Raw genomic sequence first — 20,979 nt, forward strand, 5'->3', positions numbered from 1 at the left:
CCAGACGGAGAAGCCGGGCTTGGCTGGCCCGAGCGGAGGGCGGTGTTGCGCGGCAGAAAAAGCTCTCCACCGAAAAAAGTTCGTCGTCCGGAATCGAGACCGAGAAAGAAGTATCCCGCGCGGCGTTGTCCTGGAGGACATACTGAGGAATCTTACAACAGGCCAACGTGTTCTGGAGACGCTAGCTGCGGCATCCGAACATGGCAACCTTTTCGAAGCCTGTTGCTTCCTCGATTGCAGGCATCGATTTCGGTGTCCTGTCCAGCGAGGAGATCAAAGCTATCTCCGTGAAGCGGATTCACAATACCCCGACACTCGATTCGTTTAACAATCCTGTTCCCGGTGGACTTTATGACCCTGCGCTTGGTGCATGGGGTGATCATGTGTAAGTGCATCAGATCAACCTCTGTCGACGATTTTCTTACAAGTTGATGATTTCTAGCTGCACCACTTGTCGCCAGAGCTCCTGGTCCTGCAATGGCCATCCTGGGCATATCGAGCTTCCTGTGCCCGTCTATAATGTGACTTTCTTCGATCAGCTTTTTCGGCTGCTCAGAGCGCAGTGTGTGTATTGCCACCGTTTCCAGATGTCGCGCGTTCAGATCAATGCCTACACATGTAAGTTGCGACTCTTGCAGTATGGCCTAGTCGACGAAGTGGCGGCCATCGATGATATGGGCCTCAGTAAAACAAGCGGGAAGTCCAAGAAGGCTGGAGAGGAGTCTGAAGAGGAGGAGGAGGACGCAGAAGACTTGATGGCGCGCAGGCTTGCATTCGTCAAGCGGGCTATCAGCAGAGCGCAGAAGGAAGGCAAGGTTCAGGGCTTCATGACTGGCGCGAAGAGCCCTGTTGCTGCAGAGCAGCGGAGGGTTGTCGTGAAGGAATTCTTCAAGGAGATTGCTAGCGTCAAGAAATGCACGAGCTGTAGCGGGTAGGTCCTCCGCACCTCTGGTCGTCGAGTGTCACTAACCCTAGCAAAAGCATTTCTCCCGCTTATCGCAGAGACCGATACTCGAAGATCTTCAAGAAAGCGCTACCTGAGAAGGCCAAACTCATCATGAAGCAAGCTGGATTTCAGGCACCAAACTCCCTGGTCTTGCTTCAGCATGCGAAGAAGTTGCCCAACAAGCCGAAGGAGCCTCTTACGAACGGTGCGACTGATCACATGTCGGATGCTGACAGTGTCGTAACTGAGCTACACGGAGCGGAGGAGGAAGTCGCTCGCGAGAATGCCGTGATTACTCAGTTGGAGGAGAGTCGGCCGAAGACACAGACAGCTGGAGAGGGCCAACAGTACATGCCATCGTCCGAAGTATATGCTGCCATATGTCTCCTTTTTGAGAAGGAGAAGGAGATCCTGAATTTGGTGTACAACTCTCGACCCACGTCGAAGAAGGAGTCGACTGTGACCGCCGACATGTTTTTCATCAGAAGCATCCTCGTGCCGCCCAACAGATTTCGCCCAGTGGCTGCTCAAGGACCAAACCAAGTTATGGAGGCCCAGCAAAACCAACCGTTCACCAATATCCTGAAAAACTGTGATCTCATCAATCAGATCAGTAAAGAAAGACAGACTGCTGGCCCGGACTCTGCAACACGCTATAGAGACTATAGAGACCTTCTCCAGGCCATTGTGACGCTTCAGGATACGGTCAACGGGTTGATTGATCGTGATAGGACCGCTCTCAGCGGTGCTGCTCTCGCCCAAGCACCCAACGGTATCAAGCAGCTCTTGGAAAAGAAGGAAGGTCTGTTCAGAAAGAACATGATGGGCAAGCGTGTCAACTTCGCAGCGCGAAGTGTCATTTCTCCTGATCCAAATATCGAAACTAACGAGATCGGTGTGCCGCTTGTTTTCGCCAAGAAGCTCACCTATCCCGAGCCCGTGACGAACCATAATTTCTGGGAAATGAAGCAAGCTGTGATTAACGGACCGGACAAGTATCCCGGCGCCGCTGCCATTGAGAACGAATCTGGTCAAGTCGTCAATCTCAAATTCAAGACTCTGGACGAGAGAACCGCTCTTGCGAACCAGCTCTTGGCCCCGTCGAATTGGCGCATGAAAGGATCCCGCAACAAGAAAGTCTACAGACATCTCACCACCGGCGATGTTGTATTGATGAATCGTCAGCCAACTCTCCACAAGCCGTCTATTATGGGTCACAAAGCACGCGTACTCCCCAACGAAAGAACTATTCGAATGCATTACGCAAACTGTAATACCTACAACGCTGACTTCGATGGTGACGAGATGAACATGCATTTCCCCCAGAACGAACTGGCAAGAGCAGAGGCAATGATGCTTGCTGATGCTGATCATCAGTACCTGGTTGCTACATCCGGAAAGCCTCTGAGAGGTCTGATTCAGGATCACATCTCCATGGGAACATGGTTCACCAGCAGAGACACTTTCTTTGACGAGGACGACTATCATCAGCTACTATACAGCTGTCTTCGTCCCGAGAACTCCCACACAGTCACAGAAAGAATACAGCTCGTCGAACCTGCCATCCTCAAACCAAAGCCTATGTGGACTGGTAAGCAGATAATCACCAGCATCTTGAAGAATATCACTCCTCCGGGTCGATTGGGTCTGAACCTCAAGAGCAAGTCTTCGACTCCAGGAGACCGATGGGGTGAAGGAAACGAAGAAGGCAACGTCATTCTTAAAGATGGTGAACTGCTATGTGGTATTCTTGACAAGAAACAGCTTGGTCCCACTGCTGGCGGTCTCATCGACTCTATTCACGAGATCTATGGCCATACCATAGCAGGAAGACTCATTGGTATCCTTGGCCGATTGCTTACCAAATATCTTCACATGCGAGCATTTACCTGCGGTATTGACGATCTCCGATTGACCGAAGAGGGCGATCGTAGACGCAGAGAGAAGCTCGACGAGGCTGCCAAGATCGGTCATGAAGTTGCATTGAAGTACGTAACTCTTGATCAGACCTCGGTACCTGACAGGGAAGCAGAGCTTCGGCGTCGCCTGGAAGACGTTCTCCGTGATGATGAGAAACAATCCGGTCTCGATAGCGTATCGAACGCTCGAACTGCTAAACTTTCCTCGGAAATCACTGCTGCTTGTCTGCCGAGCGGTTTGGCTAAGCCGTTCCCGTGGAATCAGATGCAGTCTATGACAATATCCGGAGCCAAGGGTTCAAGTGTCAATGCCAATCTTATTTCTTGCAACCTTGGTCAGCAGGTTCTGGAAGGTCGGAGAGTACCTGTCATGATCAGCGGAAAGACCCTGCCGTCCTTCAGAGCTTTTGAGACTCACCCAGTTGCTGGTGGTTATGTGTCCGGTCGTTTCTTGACTGGAATCAAACCACAGGAATACTACTTCCACGCAATGGCTGGACGTGAGGGTCTTATCGATACTGCCGTCAAGACGTCCAGATCTGGTTATCTTCAGCGTTGTTTGATCAAGGGAATGGAAGGTCTAAAGGCTGAATATGACAGCTCTGTTCGTGAGACGTCGGATGGGTCGGTCGTTCAGTTCTTGTACGGAGAGGATGGTCTGGATATCACGAAGCAGGTCCACCTGCGTGATTTCAGCTTTCTGGCCTCGAACTACGTATCTATGATGGCCCAAGTTAACTTGACCAGCGACTTCCGGAGTCTCGAGAAGGAGGAGGTGACAGCATGGCACAAGGACGCCATGAAGAAGGTGCGGAAGACAGGAAAACTCGATGCGATGGACCCTGTTCTCTCGCTTTACCACCCTGGTGGAAACCTGGGCGCCACTTCAGAAGCCTTCTCTCAGGCTGTCAAGAAGGTATGTCGAAATGCTTGCACATCTTCCACACGCAGAAGACAATGCTAACAACTATGTGATATTTAGTACGAAGATGCTAATGCCGACAAACTGTTGCGGGATAAGAAGGCGGGCGTTGAAGGTGTTCTTAGTAAGAAGGCTTTCAACACCTTGCTGAATATGAAGTACATGAAATCGGTCGTCGAGCCTGGAGAAGCCGTCGGTATTGTTGCCGGTCAATCCGTCGGAGAGCCGTCCACCCAGATGACGCTCAACACCTTCCACTTGGCAGGTCACTCGGCCAAGAACGTGACACTGGGTATTCCTCGACTGCGTGAAATTGTCATGACTGCTAGTGCTCAGATCATGACGCCGACAATGACGCTGGTTCTGAACGAAGAGCTCTCTGAAGATGACAGCGAGAAGTTCGCCAAGGCCATCAGCAAGCTCAGTATCGCAGAAGTCATTGATAAACTCCAGGTTAGAGAGAGTATCTCAGCAAAGGGTAGTGCTCGCGCCAAGGTCTATGACATCCATATCGACCTCTTCCCCTCAGAAGAGTATACGAAGGAATATGCTATCCAGATCAAGGATGTTTTGAACGCTCTGCAGGCCAAGTTCGTTCCCAGGCTTGTCAAGCTGGCTCGGGTAGAGCTGAAGAGGCGAGAAGATGAGAAGACCCTCAAGGCGCACTCTACCGCCCAGCCCGAGATTGGTGTATCCGTTGGCACCATCGAGGAGGAACCTCGACACGCGAGTCGGGCTAATGAACTGGCTGATGACGATGTCGAGGATGACGAAGACGATGCGAAGCGCGCCCGGGACGGACAGAACCGATCGAACCAGGTTTCATACGAGGCACCCGACGATGAGGAGGAGAACATTATTCGACGACAGCAGAGCCCTGAAGCCGAGTCAGATGACGAGGAAGAAGAGAGCAAACCGCGCAAGGATCGTGACGTGGAGATGGCCGATGCATCGGACGACGAAGATTCCGATGACGAGCAGGTAAAGGACTCGAAGCTCCGTGAAGACGATATCAAGAACAAGTTTGCCGAGATCACCCGATTCAAGTTCGACCAGAAGAAGGGCGACTCTTGCAGGATTCAACTGCAGTACGACATCGACACCCCCAAGCTTCTGCTGCTTCCGCTTGTTGAAGACGCTGCTCGATTCGCTGTCATCCAGTCGATTCCCGGTCTCGGAAACTGCACGTACGTCAAGGGAGATGAACTCAAGGGCGAGCCGGCTCACGTCGTCACTGAGGGTGTTAACCTCCTCGCGATGCGTGATTACCAGGATATCATCAAGCCTCACTCTCTCTACACCAACTCCATCCACCACATGCTCACTTTCTATGGTGTCGAGGCAGCACGTGGCTCCATCGTCCGTGAAATGGCGGCAGTCTTCGAGAGTCACAGTATCTCCGTTGACAACCGTCATCTGAACCTGATCGGAGATGTCATGACACAGAGTGGTGGCTTCCGTGCATTCAACCGCAATGGTCTCGTCAAAGACAGCTCGTCTCCTTTGTCGAAGATGAGTTTCGAGACCACAGTCGGTTTCTTGAAGGAAGCTGTCCTGGAGAGAGATTGGGACAACCTCAAGAACCCCAGCAGCAGAATCGTTGTTGGTCGCGTTGGCACCGTCGGTACTGGTGGATTCGATGTCCTCGCACCTGTAGCATAGGTCGGCTGAGAAGAAAGGCCGAAGACCGGTGGCACCCTCTGTTTACTGAAGTTTGTCTCTTGTAGTTCTACTCTGTCATACTTGTTTGTCTCTCTCGCTTGTTGATATCTATTTTTTGCATCCGTGTCTGTCACGTGTCCCATGAACCTGGAGTTTTGCCTTTCGATGTCAACTATTATATCGTTCTTTTGTTATCGTCAATTAGCGACGGAAAAAAAGATAGAACCAAAAGTGATATATTCTGTTCAAGAAAGAGTATTTATCCATTTATCTGTGATTTCTTTCTGTTTGAATGAATGAACGTAGAATCGATAACTCAGGTAGTACCTTGTTGAATGCAGCGCTGAGAAGTAATCCCAATTTTCTCTCAAAGTTTTCCTCATTTCTTTTTCCTCTTCCAGAAACACCTAAGGACCGCCGTGGTATCATGATCTCATAATATCGCACAAGAGAGAAGTAGATTTAAGACGCCTGAAAATGCTCATAGAAAACTTTCCCCCAGTCTCCAATAATACAAAACGGAATCAGCAAAAGTAAGTAAGGATAATAAATTAGTCTGCGTCCAACATCATCAGCTCTTCATCGATATCATCGTCGAATTCGTCTCGTTGGACAGCACCGACGCCGCTTGTGCCGTTCGTACCAGCTACAGCGTTGACGGCGGCTTCTCTCATGAGACGTTCCTCTTCCATCTTCTGCTTCTGGAGATGACGTTCTAGATCTGCGAGGCTCCAGGTGGAGATTCCCTCCTGATCTTTGGCTTTAAAAGGCTGCGCCATCGTCCGAAGGAAGTTCTTAGCTGTTGCGACGGCCATATCGGTACTGAGGTTTGTTTCACTCTCGAGCATTGCTTGATTGATCCACTTAGGGAGCTGGGTTCGCTTCTTCTGGAAACGGCGATCTGCCAGAACCATGACTCCGTAATCATCCTTGCCACGAAGGACACGACCCAGACACTGCGCGGCATGTCTCATTGCGTCGAAGGATAAGAAGTCGTTCTCCCTGATGCGGTAGTTCTCCCGGAGGAATTCGAGGCGAGCCTTCAGGATACGTGATTCTGTATATTGGAAGGGCACGCCAATGCAAATCACAGCGCGTCCGTAATGATGATCGAAATCGATACCTTCGGAGACCTTTCCTCGGGCGACACAAAACAAGACAGCTCCGCGTCCATTGCAGCACGCCGTGCGATATGTCTCGAGAGCAAGTGAAGATTCTTGGGAATCGGGAGTTTCCACAAGGATCAATTTGTAGTTCCATATAGAGTCCAGGATTCCCATTCCTTGCCACATGCTGATAATGGACTCCATGTAGAGATAAGAGGGGAAGAACACAACAACTCCATCGGGTGTAATGCGAGCGAACTCGAGCACTAGACTACCATAATTCCGCACGACACCTGGGTCATTACGGATCTGGAAAGACGACGATATCTGTGCCTGATCGGAACCACGTGTGACGATCATTGGCAGGAAGGAGCGACGGGCAAGAGTCATACTGTAGGACTCCTGAAGAACGGTCGTGAAACCAAGCATCTTGGGGTACATCTCCAGAGGAGACAATGTTCCTGACGTGATGATAACCGAGCTAAACCTGTCAAAGACCGGTTTTATTGCAATGGCCGCGTCCAGACAAGTGAAGTGCAAGATAGGATTTGGTACTGTGGCTGTCTCCGACTCGAATGGTTCCAATATGAGTAGGAAACCTTTGTCGTAGGTTGCAGCAAGTGTCGCAAATGTGGCGACTTCCTGGAGGGGCTGATAATCTTCTATATTGACGAGTTCCAGAGTTCGGACCAACGAAGTGAGACGTTCAGCACAAAATCTTAATGGTTTCCGTTCTATGTACGTCAGATCTTTCAAATGGGTGAGGAAGGATGGTGGCGTTTCGGAGATCGTATGCGTGACCTTCATTCGAGTCTTCAGGTACTCGATGAATCTTTTCAGAAAGGCAACGAAATGTTCTGCCCTGCGTATGTTACCCGGGACAGCCTCTTTGAGAAGATCATCCGGTAGAACAGGATTTGCCATAAACTGGTCCTCATCTCTAGCTTCTTCCGCTTCTCGAAGTCCTTCCACCAGCTTTGAGTATTCGTTCTGTAATTTCTCCGCATCTGTGCTTTTCATTTCCTGGATCTTCCGCTCAAGATTGCTTGCGCCCTTTGTAGCTTTTCGAAGGGAGTCTTCCGTCAGGTCGATGCTCAAAGATTCAATGCAGACGTTGTCAATATTGTGAGCTTCGTCGAAAACAACTATGCAATCCTTCGATAGCTCGCGCGATACTCTCTCTGCAATCTTAGGGTCAAGGAGGTAGTGGTAAGAATAGATAATAACGTTGCAAAACGGCATCTGATAAAGTTAGAAGCTAGCACGTGATGGTGGAAAATAGAGAATTTACCATGCGCCGTGCGGAAAAATATGGGCATTGCTTGTGCTGCTCTCCGTACTTTAATAGCCCGTCAAGAGTGAAAACTCCTGGCGGCACCAGGTTATGAGGTTCGAGAAGGTCGAGATTCTATTTTTGTTAGTAAGTCGAAATAAGGTGTTTGTATAGGAGGCATACCTCGTGATATATACAGAGATCGACATCCTCGCCTTTTTCCTTCTTTTCCTTGACAAAGCTTGCAGTCAAACTTCTGCACCTAGCGTCGACCACGGCACCACTCTTTTCCCTCTTGACAGACGGGTGAAGACACAGGTTCTTTCGACTAGTCAGCCCTAGAGCTCGAAAGTCCTCAGTGTAACCAAGTTGTGAAGTCCGGTATTTCATCAGCTCCTTGAGTTCCGTCAAGGCTTTCTCGATCTCCGACATTGTTCGCGAACAGTAGATCAGCTTTCGATGCTCGGGATAGTGCTGTTGGTAAGCAATAATTAACGATAACAGAGATACCGTCTTCCCTGTGCCTGAGGGCATCTCGAGCACACAGTGACCCCCTGCATCGAGGGTCTTCTTGAGGTCGCACATGTATGCATATTGTTCAGGATATATACGCGGATATGGGAAGAGAACGGGCAGATCGCTGGTGAAAAGTAAAGCAAAGTGTCAGAAGCTGTAGCACCCCAGGGGACAGTATAGAGACACTTACTCAATAAAGAACTTCATGGTTGCCGGTTGGATGCAGCCTCCTGAGCTGCCCGAACCGCTGATATGCGGATGAAGCTCTCTCAATAATGCTGATCGGCCAGACCGCCCGGCGCGTCGGATTTGCAATTAACGCCGCGAGAGACACCAGGTCACGTGGCCGTGTAGGACTGACTAAGCGTCATACCTTCGTACAGGCTTCCATGGCCGCAGCGGGGATGAAGAAGACGGTCAAAGAGACTGATACCCTTTTCCTAGTGTATTGATGGTTAAACAGCCTGATTTACTGTTGTGACATTACTTTGATGTTTTCTTTCGTTTTCTCACTTTCCATTTCTTCCATGATACAGAGGGGTATATCGGAGCCATTTAACCCCACATTATGAGTAAAAAATTCAGATCGCAGGCATCAAGCAGTCGCGCTGCTGCTGGAGGCTTTGGTGCATTTTCTAGTTCTTTTGGAGGATTTTCTACAGGATTTTCTTCTCAGGGAGACGGCCCCTCGTCTCTAACATACATTGCTGAACCCCCGGATCTTTCCCGGATATCAGAGCCACAGCTGGCTATTGCATTCAAGAACCTCCTCAAGAAGGATGACACCACAAGAACAAAAGCATTAGAAGACTTGAGAGAGTACATATCAACAGTCGAAAATAAGAAAGGAACAGTTGATGATGGCTTTCTGGAGGCATGGGTATGTTATTCTATACGCACCAATAAAAATGAAGTCACCTGGTAACAACCATTCCGGCTTGCAGATTAAGATATATCCGCGTACTTCAATAGATATATCGCGCAGGGTTCGCCAGCTGGCCCATTCAATTCAAGGGTCCGTTGCCTCTCTTACGGGGAAGCGTATCGTCCGTCACCTTCCCAAGGTAATCGGTGCTTGGCTTGCTGGTCTGTATGACAATGACAGACCCGTTGTCCGATCCGCACAGGAGTCTTTCTCGCGTGTATTTGCAACAGAAGACAAGAGAGCAAGTGTGTGGAAGATCTACCAGAACGCTGTACTCTTATTCGCGGAAGATGTCATTCTTCATCAGAACCCCTTAACCTTGAGTGATGAAAGGACGACTAAGCCGGATGATGCAGAAGCCAAATATGCCCGCGTTTTAGGGACTGCTTTGTCTTTGTTGACCCGTATTCTTAGTACGTTTCCTTCGTCAATACTTACATTTTAACTGCGCTAAACTTCACACAGGTCAGGCGTCTGAGGAAGATCTGCAAAAGGACCTTACTTTGATTGAGAGTCTCCTCGGAAGCAAACAGTTATGGTCCTTCTCGCACCATGATGATCCTTTTGTACGCCGGGCTACCTATCAGCTTCTCCGAGCTGCCGTCGCCAAAGAACCAGCGGCATTGGACTGGAAGGTTATCAGTTCGGCAATCATTGGGAAATCATTGAATGCATCCCAAATAGGGTCATCTGCCGAACTGTCCGCTTCTCTTCTGCAAGTGACTCAGGTCAGGCCACAAGTCTGGACAGATGATTATTCCGGAAAAACAGCTGCGTCTAAGCGGCTCCGCCAATACATACAAAAGGGTTCTCAAGGGGCATCTAGTTCCTACTGGTCAAATCTGACCCAGTTGCTAAAAGTTGTTCCCGTGGAGGCATTGGCAAAGGAGGATCATGGTTTGGCAGCTAGTGGAAAGATCGGACTTCCGGATGCGAGCTCTTTGATGGAGGCGTTCCAGGACGGATTGAACTCAAGGGAGGAGCCGCGACAAAACCTGGCGGTAGGCTGGAAATCATATGTCGAGACTGCAATTCGGTTCTTGACGCTATTACCGGAAGACGACACAGCAAAGTTCGTCGAGGAAAGAATATTTCCGATAGTCGAACAATATGTGTTCGCAACCCCCGATGGATCTCGGTGGACACTTCCCTTCCAATCCGCCCAGACCTTGTGTTCTGATTCTGTTGCTGCGCTAGCTCTTCGTGGCTACGACAATCTCAAATCTTTATGGGCGTCACTAACCAACAAGCTACTGCAATCTGTTAAGCTATCTTCTCCTGAACAGTCAAAGGACTTCAGATCGTCGCAAGACGCCGTGTGCGCTCAAGCGAAGCGTCTGTTCACAGTGGAAGCGTCAGTGCTTAATAGTCTGTCTCCCTCAGGGAATGAACATCAAGTTCGAGAGATTTTTGAGACTGTCGGCATACCCCTACTGAAAGACTGCCTGGAAGTTTTGCTTTCCAGAAATGGTAAATCGTACAGTGCCGCAGCGGTCGTTGATGAGACTGTCCGTCATACTCCCCAGATTGCTAAGCACTCAAAGGAACTTACAAACTTCGTTCAAGAAGACCTTCCCGGCCTTCTATTCTCGCCTTCTGCTGATAGGTTGATGGGAATAGTCTTAGCATGTCGGGATTGGCCAGGCTTCGAGCAGAGCTTTGACAAGGCCGTCGAAAGCATCGTGGGCGTTGAGCCGGACGAGTCTAACATCCACGCGCTTGAAAAGCTATTGTCTACAGTCGACTTCAAAGGCATCCATGATCCCGCCGAACTCGAAAGCATGGTTATGCGGAGCGTCTCTAGGGCCTGCAAAGGCAGCCAGCTGAACTGGTCTATTGTTACAGCTGTTGTCGGAAATGTGACATCCCACGGCGAATTAACAGATCGTATCCTTACTTCAATCATTGACGGTTTGTCCAATGATGAAACTGCTCCGGAAGCTTTGCATGGTCTATCTCAGATCGCCTCTCGGTCTCCTTCTGCAATGCAGCGTTTCAGGACAGGCGATTACGGGTCAAAACTAGTTGGGAAGCTACTTTATCTTAAGGAGTCTCCTTCAGATGACCTCTCGCAACTTGCAGAATCTCTGGACCAGAAACTTAAGATCATGGTTGTCGAAGACGTGAGCTCAAAATCGAGTCTAGAGATACTTCAGCATAACTTAGCTGAAGTTAGCGTTGAGTCCCTCTCGTCAGTAAACCCTTCTTCAATGTCTGCTCAAAACCGTGGTCCATACTGACTGGTTTTAGTGTCGACTCCTTGGTTGCGATTGCCGAAGAACTTATACAAGCAGCAAGTCCAGAGAATAAGAAGCAGACAGTGGCTAATATATTACCTTCTCGTCACTTGTGGGAGCGTTCTCTTGAGCCATTCTTAGCCCTCCCTCCGAGACAGTCAACAGCTATCACCAGTGTTCTAGGTGGGATTGTCTATCTTACCGATCGTGATCTTTCGGAAGATTTCTGGCAAAAATGGAATGATATACCGCGTGACTCCAACGGCAGTTCATCTGCGTTCCGATTGGCGTCATACGTCACGAATATACTGTCTTCATCTGACTTGGCCCAGTACCTCGATACGGAGGAGCTCGAGACACTGTTTTACTATCTTCCTCTGGCTGTGCAACTGATTGATGATGATCTAAGCATCGAAGGCTGCAATAGCATAACTGGTCTGGAAGCCTCGGAAGAACGGGAAGAGCACATGGAGATAGTGATGGAAGGTCGATCTATCATTAACAGTTGGATTCGGGTGGGTGGCTCTTCAGTATCTGGTGATGCGGCAAGTCTCTCATCTGCACTTGTCAGTTTTTGGGAAAGCAAGCTAGAGTCCCTAAGAGGCAACTCTCCAGAAGAGTACAGGGTAGGGGAGGCCTTTGTGAAGATAATGTCGGAGGTAGACTCTTCGAGACTGGGGAAGTCTGCAGACTTCTTGACAAACTTATCGAAAGAAGTGCGGAAGTCAAATGTTATCCGTTCCGCTGCATGGCTCTCTGTATTGCGAGACTCTGTGGTATCTCTACCGGCCGGAACCAGACTTTGCAATGAACTGATTGCCGACGGTACCGGAATAGATCCTCAGAAGAAACGCAGCGATGGTAAGTTCGGTTTCTCTATTTTATATTTATGAGTTCTGACAATTGCAAGCTCTCCGAACATTATCACTTCTGAATCTCCTGGCCCAGGGAGATGAGGATGTGGCCGCTTCGGTTCCTACGCAGCGACTCGTCTTCCTTGTGAAGAATCTAGTACAGCGCTGGCAGTCAGATCTTGATTTTCTGGATGTCAAGGCTGAGATCCTTAAAGTTCTAACCTTCATTCTTCCTTCACTGAAGGAGATATACGGCTCCCACTGGGCAGAGACCATGGAGATACTGAGCACTACTTGGAAGGAGACTAATGGGGGTGATGAGGGCTTGCCTTTGTTGCATGCTTCTTTCAGACTATTTGCACGCCTGAAGTCTATGCTAAACGACGAGGTCAATGATGATCTTGTGGATGCGTGGTCGGAATCTAAAGCAGATCTGGTGAATAACCTGATTTCGACCCTGCATAAGATTGGTGAGTCTTTCAAACCATAGTCATACATATATAGAGATGCGGTTAACTAAACACATTACAGACTCTTCCGCCGCGTTCCACCAGCCCCAAAATGCGACGGCTGATCTACTATGCCGCCTGATTGGTAGTATTTCGATAGACAATCTCGATAATGTGGGCGAGATATACCCGCTCCTCAATGCTCAGAGTCGAGGCATCCAGCGAGCTGCCTATGAAGTTCTGCACCGTTATATCCCTAAGAGACAAGAACAAGTTTCGTTTGACGTCGCCCTATCGAAGTCAACTGCCGCATTGCCGGATGAGCTTCTTTCTCTCTTGCTTGAACCGCCTACTATGGAGGAAATTTCCGCTTCCTACGGTGAAGAAAGGACCTGGATTAGCTTGCGGTCCTACCTTCTTAGCTGGAAGGTGGTATTTGATCACTTCTCTAATGCGGTTAGTGCCCCATCCAGCACTATATAAAGCCATTTTCTGACTTTTTGATCATAGTCTCTCACCGTTCAAGAGAATTACGCGACTAACATCAAAGAGAATGGGACATTGATTCCACTTCTGGACTTCACTTTCGACTTCCTGCAAAAGTCAAACGGGAAACTTGCAGATGCGTCCAAGTTCCACGTCCGCTCTTTTGAACTGGACCAGTCCGAGAATTCTGAGAAAGAGATCCAGTGGCTGTTGGTGCACTTGTATTTCTTGTCTCTAAAGTATCTTCCGAATATCACCAAAGCCTGGTGGCTCGATACGAAGAAGCGTATCAAAGGCCCTGTAGAAGCGTGGACGGAAAGATTCGTAAGGAAGACTCTTTGTGGCAATCTTTGAATCAATCAACTGACCAGAGGAACCAGATCTCCCCACTGATTATCGAAGACTCTCTAAACAGTGTTTCAGAGTGGACAACTACTCAAGACCCGAATGAAGAGCGAGCACTTAGCGTCAAGGTTTCGCCGAAAGCGGCCGAACTGATTGCCAGTATCCCTGTCGATGAGGAATCACCTCCCGTTGCTATCGTCATAACTCTTCCTTCCGCATATCCTCTCCACCCTGCCATCGTGGCAGGAAAGAGCCGAGTTCTAGTCGACGAGAAAAAGTGGAGAAGCTGGCTCTTGACTATCCAAGGTGTGATCATGTTCTCGAACGGCAATCTTGTCGACGGACTGCTCGCGTTCAGAAAGAACGTACAGGGTGCTCTCCAGGGCCAAAGCGAGTGTGCAATTTGCTATTCGGTCATTTCTACGGATATGCAAACACCGAACAAGCGCTGCGCGACCTGCAAGAACACGTTCCACTCTGTCTGCCTGTTCCGTTGGTTCAAGAGCAGTAACCAGAGTACGTGTCCTCTTTGCCGGAACAACTTTGTTTATGTATAAGGACGTATGACTGCACAGGTTTGCAAAATTTGTTTATGCCCAGGCGCGTTTTATTGGTATAGATTTGGCTAGAATTTCCTGATAGCCGCGTCATCTAACTCCAATCAAATGAGTTCTGCACGTGAAGTTCTTGTTTGCTTATACAGGGCCTTGAAATACAGGTTGAATGGACCAGTTGTATTGGAGTGGTGGTATATTGAGCAGGGGATTCGGAATGAATGTCCCTGTTAAGCTCATGTGATCGACGTGTCTTATCCCCCAGGCAGGATTGGACATCCCATTGATATATTTCCGCTCGTCCGCATTGTATTTTGAATTCATATAATTGTAGCTGTAGCTAAAAGATCGTCAAATCGCTCCCCAAATCGCTTCTCTCCACGGTGGATAACAACAAGTGTAGTGTTACCGCACACATAGAATTACTATCGTCATAAACAAGTGGACGACGAGGAGTCTGAAATACCACAATTAAATGCTTCATTGGAACGCATTGTATTTTTATCCTGCTAATATACGATAAGATAACCAACCCCAAACAAATCAATCTCGGCCTGCGGGGCAACCCTTCTCTTTACCCCACCAACAACTCCGAAGCAGCTCCGCAGAGCTCCAGCCGGAGTATTCTGAACAGAGATTCGTTTCGTCTATACTTCTGCGAAAGAAGAACAGCTCACGCTTAGCCGCCTTCTCTTGTCCTCATGTCCGCTTCCCAAATTCCGAACCTCAACACTCTCCGTCGCGGCGGTGGTAGAGGAAGTCGTCTGAGAGGTCGCGGCGGCGGTTTGGCTTCAGGAGATCAACACGGAACCGGGAGCAGTGCAGCGTCAGCGAAGGATCGAGTCGTCCAGAACACGGACAATGATGCTAGCGTTTCGAGACTAAGCGCGGTGGAATTGGGGTATTTGGAAGATCCGTTCGCGAAAGCATTGACTGCGCCGGGGCCAGGCACGAGGCGATTCCCGATAATAAACCGAGGTGAGTTCGTTCAAGGGGTGTGGCTATCTTTCAATGCTTTTTCCAAGGAGCGGCATATTTCGTTGCATTGGGTTATGTCAATTGACTCGATTTTTGAAATCAAGGGACATATGTTCGCACAGCCGCAATTGATATCCTCGTCTCCCGATTCCTTCGTTCTCCAGATGGACAACCGCCACGAAAGAAGCAGATTATATCCCTGGGTGCAGGCTCAGACACGCGTGTTTTTAGGCTTCTGTCTCGTGTACCACACACAGATATTATATATCATGAGTTAGACTTCCCTGCCAACACAGCAGGAAAGATTAAGGCCATTCGAGCGTCGCCGTTGCTACAAAAAGCGCTGAGTATAGGAAAAGCGGAGGACCTGACAATCTCGGAGGCAGGAGATGCGCTTCATTCTCCATCTTATCATATCCATCCCATTGATCTGCGCTCTCTTGCTTCGTCAGCTCTGTCATCGTCGGAATCCGGCTCAGGGTCGCTATTACTACAAGGCGTTGATACATCACTTCCCACCCTACTTCTGTCAGAATGCTGCCTTATCTACCTATCTCCGGCAGAAGCAGACGGCGTAGTTGATTACTTCACAAAGACTCTCTTTCGTTCTTCGAACAACTCTGGCCCCGCCACACCCACGCAAGACTCGCCGTCACCAGCTTCAGAGCCACCAACTGTACCCTTGGGAATAGTTATATACGAACCTATTCGGCCAGATGATCCATTCGGTAACACCATGGTGTCGAACCTGGCAACACGCGGTATCCAGCTACAGACACTACACAAGTACGCATCGTTAAATGCGCAGCGACAACGACTCCAGGACCACGGCTTCAATGAAGGCCAAGAGGTGGCAGATATCGACTTCATCTGGGAGCGTTGGGTGAGTGATGCGGAGAAGGAGCGGGTTTCTGGACTGGAAATGCTGGACGAAGTGGAGGAGTGGAGGCTGTTGGCGCAACACTACTGTATCGTTTGGGGCTGGAGAGAAGGCCCCGGGTCAGATGGAGTGTTTGATGGGTGGAAGGAGATTGAGGCACAGCATGAGAAGTGAGCTCCTCTAGGGACGACGTGGGCTGGACTCCATTGATACCATTTTATACCTGAATTCCCCGTAACTATTGCATGCATTCAACATGAATGTAGTAATGTACAGAAGTCATTGGAACGTTTTATCCGATCACGTGCAGACCTATGTCGATACAACGACACCTCATCCTTATCTACCCTGCCATCCCCAACATCGTATTTTCCGCTATGCCTAGCAAACCGAAAGCTTCTACCCGCTTCATCATAAGAATAAGGTTCCCCATGAGACCTTGGAGGCTTTGAGAAGTCCTAGCAAGTCGGATCAACGCCTTCATGTGAGCTACTTGTTCGCCGATATCTTCGAGAAAAAGAAATGTACGCGTTCCGTCCAATAAACCTACAGGAATAAGAAAGCAGAGAAATACAGGGCCTGTCTGAGAACCAATTGTCGGGTTTTCACAATAGGTAGCGGCGTTGTCGACCTGGCGACAACTGAGCGCCTTGCGTCTAGGAAGAGGGGCCGTTGTGGTAGTTAGTACATACAACTAATGACGGGCTCATTTCGCGGAAGCATTTAGGCACAGGCAGACAGTTTTGTACATCACTAGCTTGCTTTCACTATCGAACTGCAATCAAAAGGAGTCCTCAGATAGTCCGCGCTTGTCCTATCCAGATCGATCCCTCGAAGCAAAACATGGCGGTGCGTCGACATCAGATCGCATCGACTATCCCGCCTATCATCACCAAAAGGGATTCAATCACGCCGATGCATCGATGAATCGACGATAGACAGTGTTTTGTCCGATAGACTTTGCAGGGGATAAGTTGTCGGGTGTTGTGATCATCCTCAACATGACGCTACTACTTTAGGGCTTAGAGTAGAGCGCCAAACACCACCGGCCCGAATACCTAGCGCGATTCTTAACTACCGCGGCAGCTTTCGAAGCTTTTGAAAGTGGTCCTAGTCTAGTGGTCACTGCGTGTTACCGACTGGTCCGGATAGGAGAACAAAGAAAAGGGCCCTGGAATTGGGAAATCTCCAACTATGATTGCTCTGGGTTATTCATTTCTATGTCTTCGGTGATGCTCTGGACATGCCAAAAAGACGGACAAGAGTTTGCATCACGCATGATCGAAACACCTGTCAGGTTCAATCGAAAGATGATCAATTTCGGAGAACTGCGACTCCAAGATGAACGAACAGATGGAGCTGGAACGGCGGATGATTACACGATCTCGGATCTTCCCCTGACGCTAGGCGAGGATAAGCAATGACCGCCCGCTAACATACCCCATCGAGATACTATGCCTCCTAGCAGCATCGGCTACGGCCAAGTCTAATTATCTTCCTGGTCAAATCCAGCTCCTCGGAGTCTTGGACTCCTTTTCTCGAACCCTCTTGATTGAATGATGATTCTCAAGCGTCTTGTGTCTAATTGCTGCTCCACTAATCAGTCGTCTTGGCGGAAACGGTCTCATAGTTCTGGTCGAATGAGTGGTCATGGGAAAACAACCTCTTGACCAAGGATGGAAATTGGGATCCATATGCAGCTGGGGTTGCTGCTCTCCGCATTGGCCGTGTCATGCTTGAATGGCGTCCTTTTTCAGTGAGGGCCGAGGGACCAGGGACTAGCTCGCGCCTTTTTGAGCTCGTCTTTTCCTCCATCGCGGTTTTGTCTATCTTCAAGTTGCTTCTTTGGCTATTGGGGCGCTCTTCACCTTCGTTTGGTTGTTCTGACCATAGTCTTTCTTTCGAGACAAAAAAAAAAAAAAACATATCCAATCATTTTTGCGGCGTTAAGAGAAGACAAAAGTCAATTGGCTCACAAAGTTTGGATAGAAAAGGACACAGGAATCAAAAGAGACTGATACTCTACGACTGCTTTTGATCTAGGGGACTTTGCATAAACACATTCACTCCGATTGACACCGGAAGCTACGACTCAGCCATGAAATTCAACGCCTTCTCATCTCGTGTCGCTGCGGTGTGCGTCCTCTTTGCGGCTGTGGAGGCATCGGGACACAATCATGGCCACATACATTCTCGAAGGCATCAGCATGTCTCCGCTCAGCAGAAGGATCAAGTGGAAAAGAGAGCAGTGACATGTGACTTCCCAACGGATGAAGGCCTGGTTGCAGTCACTCCATCAGAACAGAATGCCGGGTGGGCTATGGCTCCGGATCGCCCATGCAAGGCTGGACAATGGTGCCCATATGCCTGTCCATCTGGCATGGTATCCATGCAATGGAACCCAGAAGTGACATCGTACACCTACCCAGGATCCATGGTATGGACTTGACTTCGAGTATTAAACCTCTTGTGCCGGTCTAACCTATGAGACAGGATGGCGGTTTGTACTGCGACCACAACGGGAATTTGCAAAAGGGTTTCCCGGACAGGCCTCTTTGTGAACCAGGAACGGGAACAGTTTCGGTCCAGAACAAGTGCAGCAGTGGTGGTGTCTCGTTTTGTCAAACGGTCATGCCTGGTCTCGAGGATATGATTATTCCCACCTGGGTTGAGGGCACGGCCAATCTTGCTGTTCCTGGGAGTACCTTTTTCGCTGAGACCGCCGCTCAGTAAGTGCCTTATGATCAGTTTTGCGTTTGGTATCGTTCTCACATGTTGCAGCTATTACATTAACCCGCCGGGTGTCAGTCCCACTGACGCATGCGTTTGGGGAGATTCAAGTAAGGCAATCGGCAACTGGGCTCCTTTCGTGGCTGGTGCGAACACGGAAAGCGATGGCAGAACATACGTCAAACTTGGTTGGAACCCGATTTATACCAATGCGTATAGCAACCAGGTCCCGGAGTTCGGCATGGAAATTGTCTGTGATGGCGATGGCTGTGAAGGCCTCCCCTGCAAATTTGACCCGGCCAGCAATGGATTCAACGAGATGACAGGGGATTATACGATTGGTGATGGTGGTGCCGCGTTCTGTGTGGTCACTGTTCCTTCGGGCAAGAAGGCCAATATCGTGGTGTTCGAGGGATCTGGCAGCGACTCTGCTTCAACAACCTCATCTTCGAGCTCTGTGGCCCCCACCTCCACGTCGAAATCTTCTAGCTCGAAAGCAACGACGACTTCCAGCGCTTCTTCGACGAGCAGTCCTGCTTCTAGTACCACTTCATCAGATGCAAGTGCCTCTGGGGCGAGTTCTAAGAAGGGCTCACACCATGCCTCCGCAACCTCTTCGGGCGGCAGCATTGCTTCTGCCAGTGCAAGCTTCTCCTACGCTCCCCATGTGTTCATTGAGACAGGCTCCTCCAATAATACCATGCCCAGCCAGACGTCTTCGATGACCACCATGACCACCATGACCTCTGCGGCGTCTACAGCCTCGTCTACAGCCTCTGCCAAGGCTTCCGCGACCTCGACTTCCAGCGCTGCGTCTTCAAATGCAGTGTCTTTCATGGGCTTCATTGTGACCGTCTTCGTTGCCGGTCTCCTGTCAAGTGCATAGGCCGGCACTGCCGCCAGCTTGTCGCTGTCCCTCGTGCCAGGGAGATTTCCAAAGCACCATCTCACGGTCCTTTTTCACGTTCGATTCGTCAGGGGACCATTTGACGACGATTTATACGTGCGCTAGATATTTTAACGACCTTCGACTGCATATATTTATTCAAAACATACCTTCGATTCTGGCAATTCCCATTCATTCTTCGACCGGAGACTCTCTGCGCCGCCGATACAGGCGTGTTCCGCCTCTAGCGGTACGATGTTCCACCATAATGCAGCTTTATCTTCGTGGCCCCGATTGGATAATGTTTATTTTCGCTTCTATGGGCACTGGTGCACTCCCGCTCATCCTGATATATGGATACTCGGGATATAGACACGTTTAGACAGTTTTGTACATAGTGCTTCCTATATCTAGATGAGTGAGCACTACATGCCTGCGTTAGCATTGGGCTCAATCTGATTTACTGTACATAGAGAAGCTAACTATTAATATAGACATTCCCGTGAGTCTTGATTCGCACAGAAGAAATTCGTAGATCCGTAAATGATCGGCACCTTGACCATCATTGGTTTCCCAGCTCGTGTCAAGGCCGGTATGACCCTGACAATATTAATTGTGCATCCCGAACCGATTGTGGCCACCTTCCAATCTGGTGCAACAGCCTCCCAGGTGCAGAACTCCGTACTACGCCGTATAACTATGTGCTCTGTAGGCGCTGCTCAAACGCCCAACTCCAAACCCGAATAGGGATATGCGGATGTGATCGGCGGTGGAGCAGAATTACTGGGCAAGCATCCGTAGCCAACAAAGCCCGGAGACCCGAACAACCACGAGTGTGAGAGGGTTTCAAAAGATCGACACGGGCGATTTTTGAAGGAAATCGGTCGATCATCTGGAAAGACAGTCCGATCCCATGGGCTTTCCGTTCTCTGTACTGGTTTCGCTGTGGTTTGGGGAAATCCCTTGAAACAACAACATTGCCAAGCAAGACACTAGTTATACAAACTGTGAAGCAATCATTATTACGGACGGGGGGGCCTTTTGATCGAGTTACCCTATTTGGATAAAGGGCGATCTGATATACGAACAACATTAATAATGTTAAAATGGGACGCGAAGATCAACTATCTATAGTGTCATTTTTTTGGCCTTGCATTCCATGTTTCTCTCCCCACCACCCGCTCTGCTGGGCGCGTAGTTCTGCAACTTCTGCTACTCTAAGTCGTCCTTTGTCAATAACTAACTAATCGACTAGATAGATAACTAGAAGGATGAGCAGCGTGCCAGCACCGAACACGTGCAAAGAAAGGA

General features: G+C 49.3%; 5 protein-coding genes across 5 annotated transcripts; 4 read left to right on the forward strand and 1 right to left on the reverse strand.

The window, feature by feature from the left end:
* The first annotated feature begins 3 nt into the window (after positions 1-3).
* On the forward strand, positions 4-5,725 carry C8Q69DRAFT_103898 (putative DNA-directed RNA polymerase I subunit). The gene is made up of 4 exons (XM_028625041.1): positions 4-385; positions 443-931; positions 982-3,781; positions 3,848-5,725. Exons 1-4 carry the CDS (start codon positions 201-203, stop codon positions 5,447-5,449), a joined length of 5,076 nt encoding a protein of 1,691 aa, XP_028481769.1. The 5' UTR covers positions 4-200; the 3' UTR covers positions 5,450-5,725.
* Positions 5,725-8,612, reverse strand: C8Q69DRAFT_103901 (putative TFIIH complex helicase Rad3). The gene is made up of 4 exons (XM_028625042.1): positions 8,535-8,612; positions 8,012-8,468; positions 7,847-7,963; positions 5,725-7,797 (listed from the first exon to the last, which is right to left on the reverse strand). Exons 1-4 carry the CDS (start codon positions 8,549-8,551, stop codon positions 6,001-6,003), a joined length of 2,388 nt encoding a protein of 795 aa, XP_028481770.1. The 5' UTR covers positions 8,552-8,612; the 3' UTR covers positions 5,725-6,000.
* A 130-nt stretch (positions 8,613-8,742) lies between these two features.
* On the forward strand, positions 8,743-14,628 carry C8Q69DRAFT_479952 (putative RING zinc finger protein). Its single transcript, XM_028631485.1, has 8 exons — positions 8,743-9,224; positions 9,289-9,682; positions 9,735-11,460; positions 11,520-12,367; positions 12,417-12,830; positions 12,892-13,265; positions 13,320-13,619; positions 13,676-14,628. The coding sequence occupies exons 1-8, from the start codon at positions 8,913-8,915 to the stop codon at positions 14,195-14,197; spliced, it is 4,890 nt and encodes a 1,629-aa protein (XP_028481771.1). The 5' UTR covers positions 8,743-8,912; the 3' UTR covers positions 14,198-14,628.
* A 131-nt stretch (positions 14,629-14,759) lies between these two features.
* C8Q69DRAFT_103956 (leucine carboxyl methyltransferase superfamily) lies at positions 14,760-16,400 on the forward strand. The gene is made up of 2 exons (XM_028625043.1): positions 14,760-15,172; positions 15,277-16,400. Exons 1-2 carry the CDS (start codon positions 14,896-14,898, stop codon positions 16,224-16,226), a joined length of 1,227 nt encoding a protein of 408 aa, XP_028481772.1. The 5' UTR covers positions 14,760-14,895; the 3' UTR covers positions 16,227-16,400.
* A 1,413-nt stretch (positions 16,401-17,813) lies between these two features.
* Positions 17,814-19,895, forward strand: C8Q69DRAFT_103959 (putative SUN domain protein). Its single transcript, XM_028625044.1, has 3 exons — positions 17,814-18,489; positions 18,546-18,781; positions 18,834-19,895. The coding sequence occupies exons 1-3, from the start codon at positions 18,151-18,153 to the stop codon at positions 19,666-19,668; spliced, it is 1,410 nt and encodes a 469-aa protein (XP_028481773.1). The 5' UTR covers positions 17,814-18,150; the 3' UTR covers positions 19,669-19,895.
* The last annotated feature ends 1,084 nt before the right edge of the window (positions 19,896-20,979 follow it).

This window comes from Paecilomyces variotii (assembly GCF_004022145.1).
Source record: "Paecilomyces variotii strain CBS 101075 chromosome Unknown C8Q69scaffold_14, whole genome shotgun sequence".
Classification (NCBI taxonomy): domain Eukaryota; kingdom Fungi; phylum Ascomycota; class Eurotiomycetes; order Eurotiales; family Thermoascaceae; genus Paecilomyces; species Paecilomyces variotii.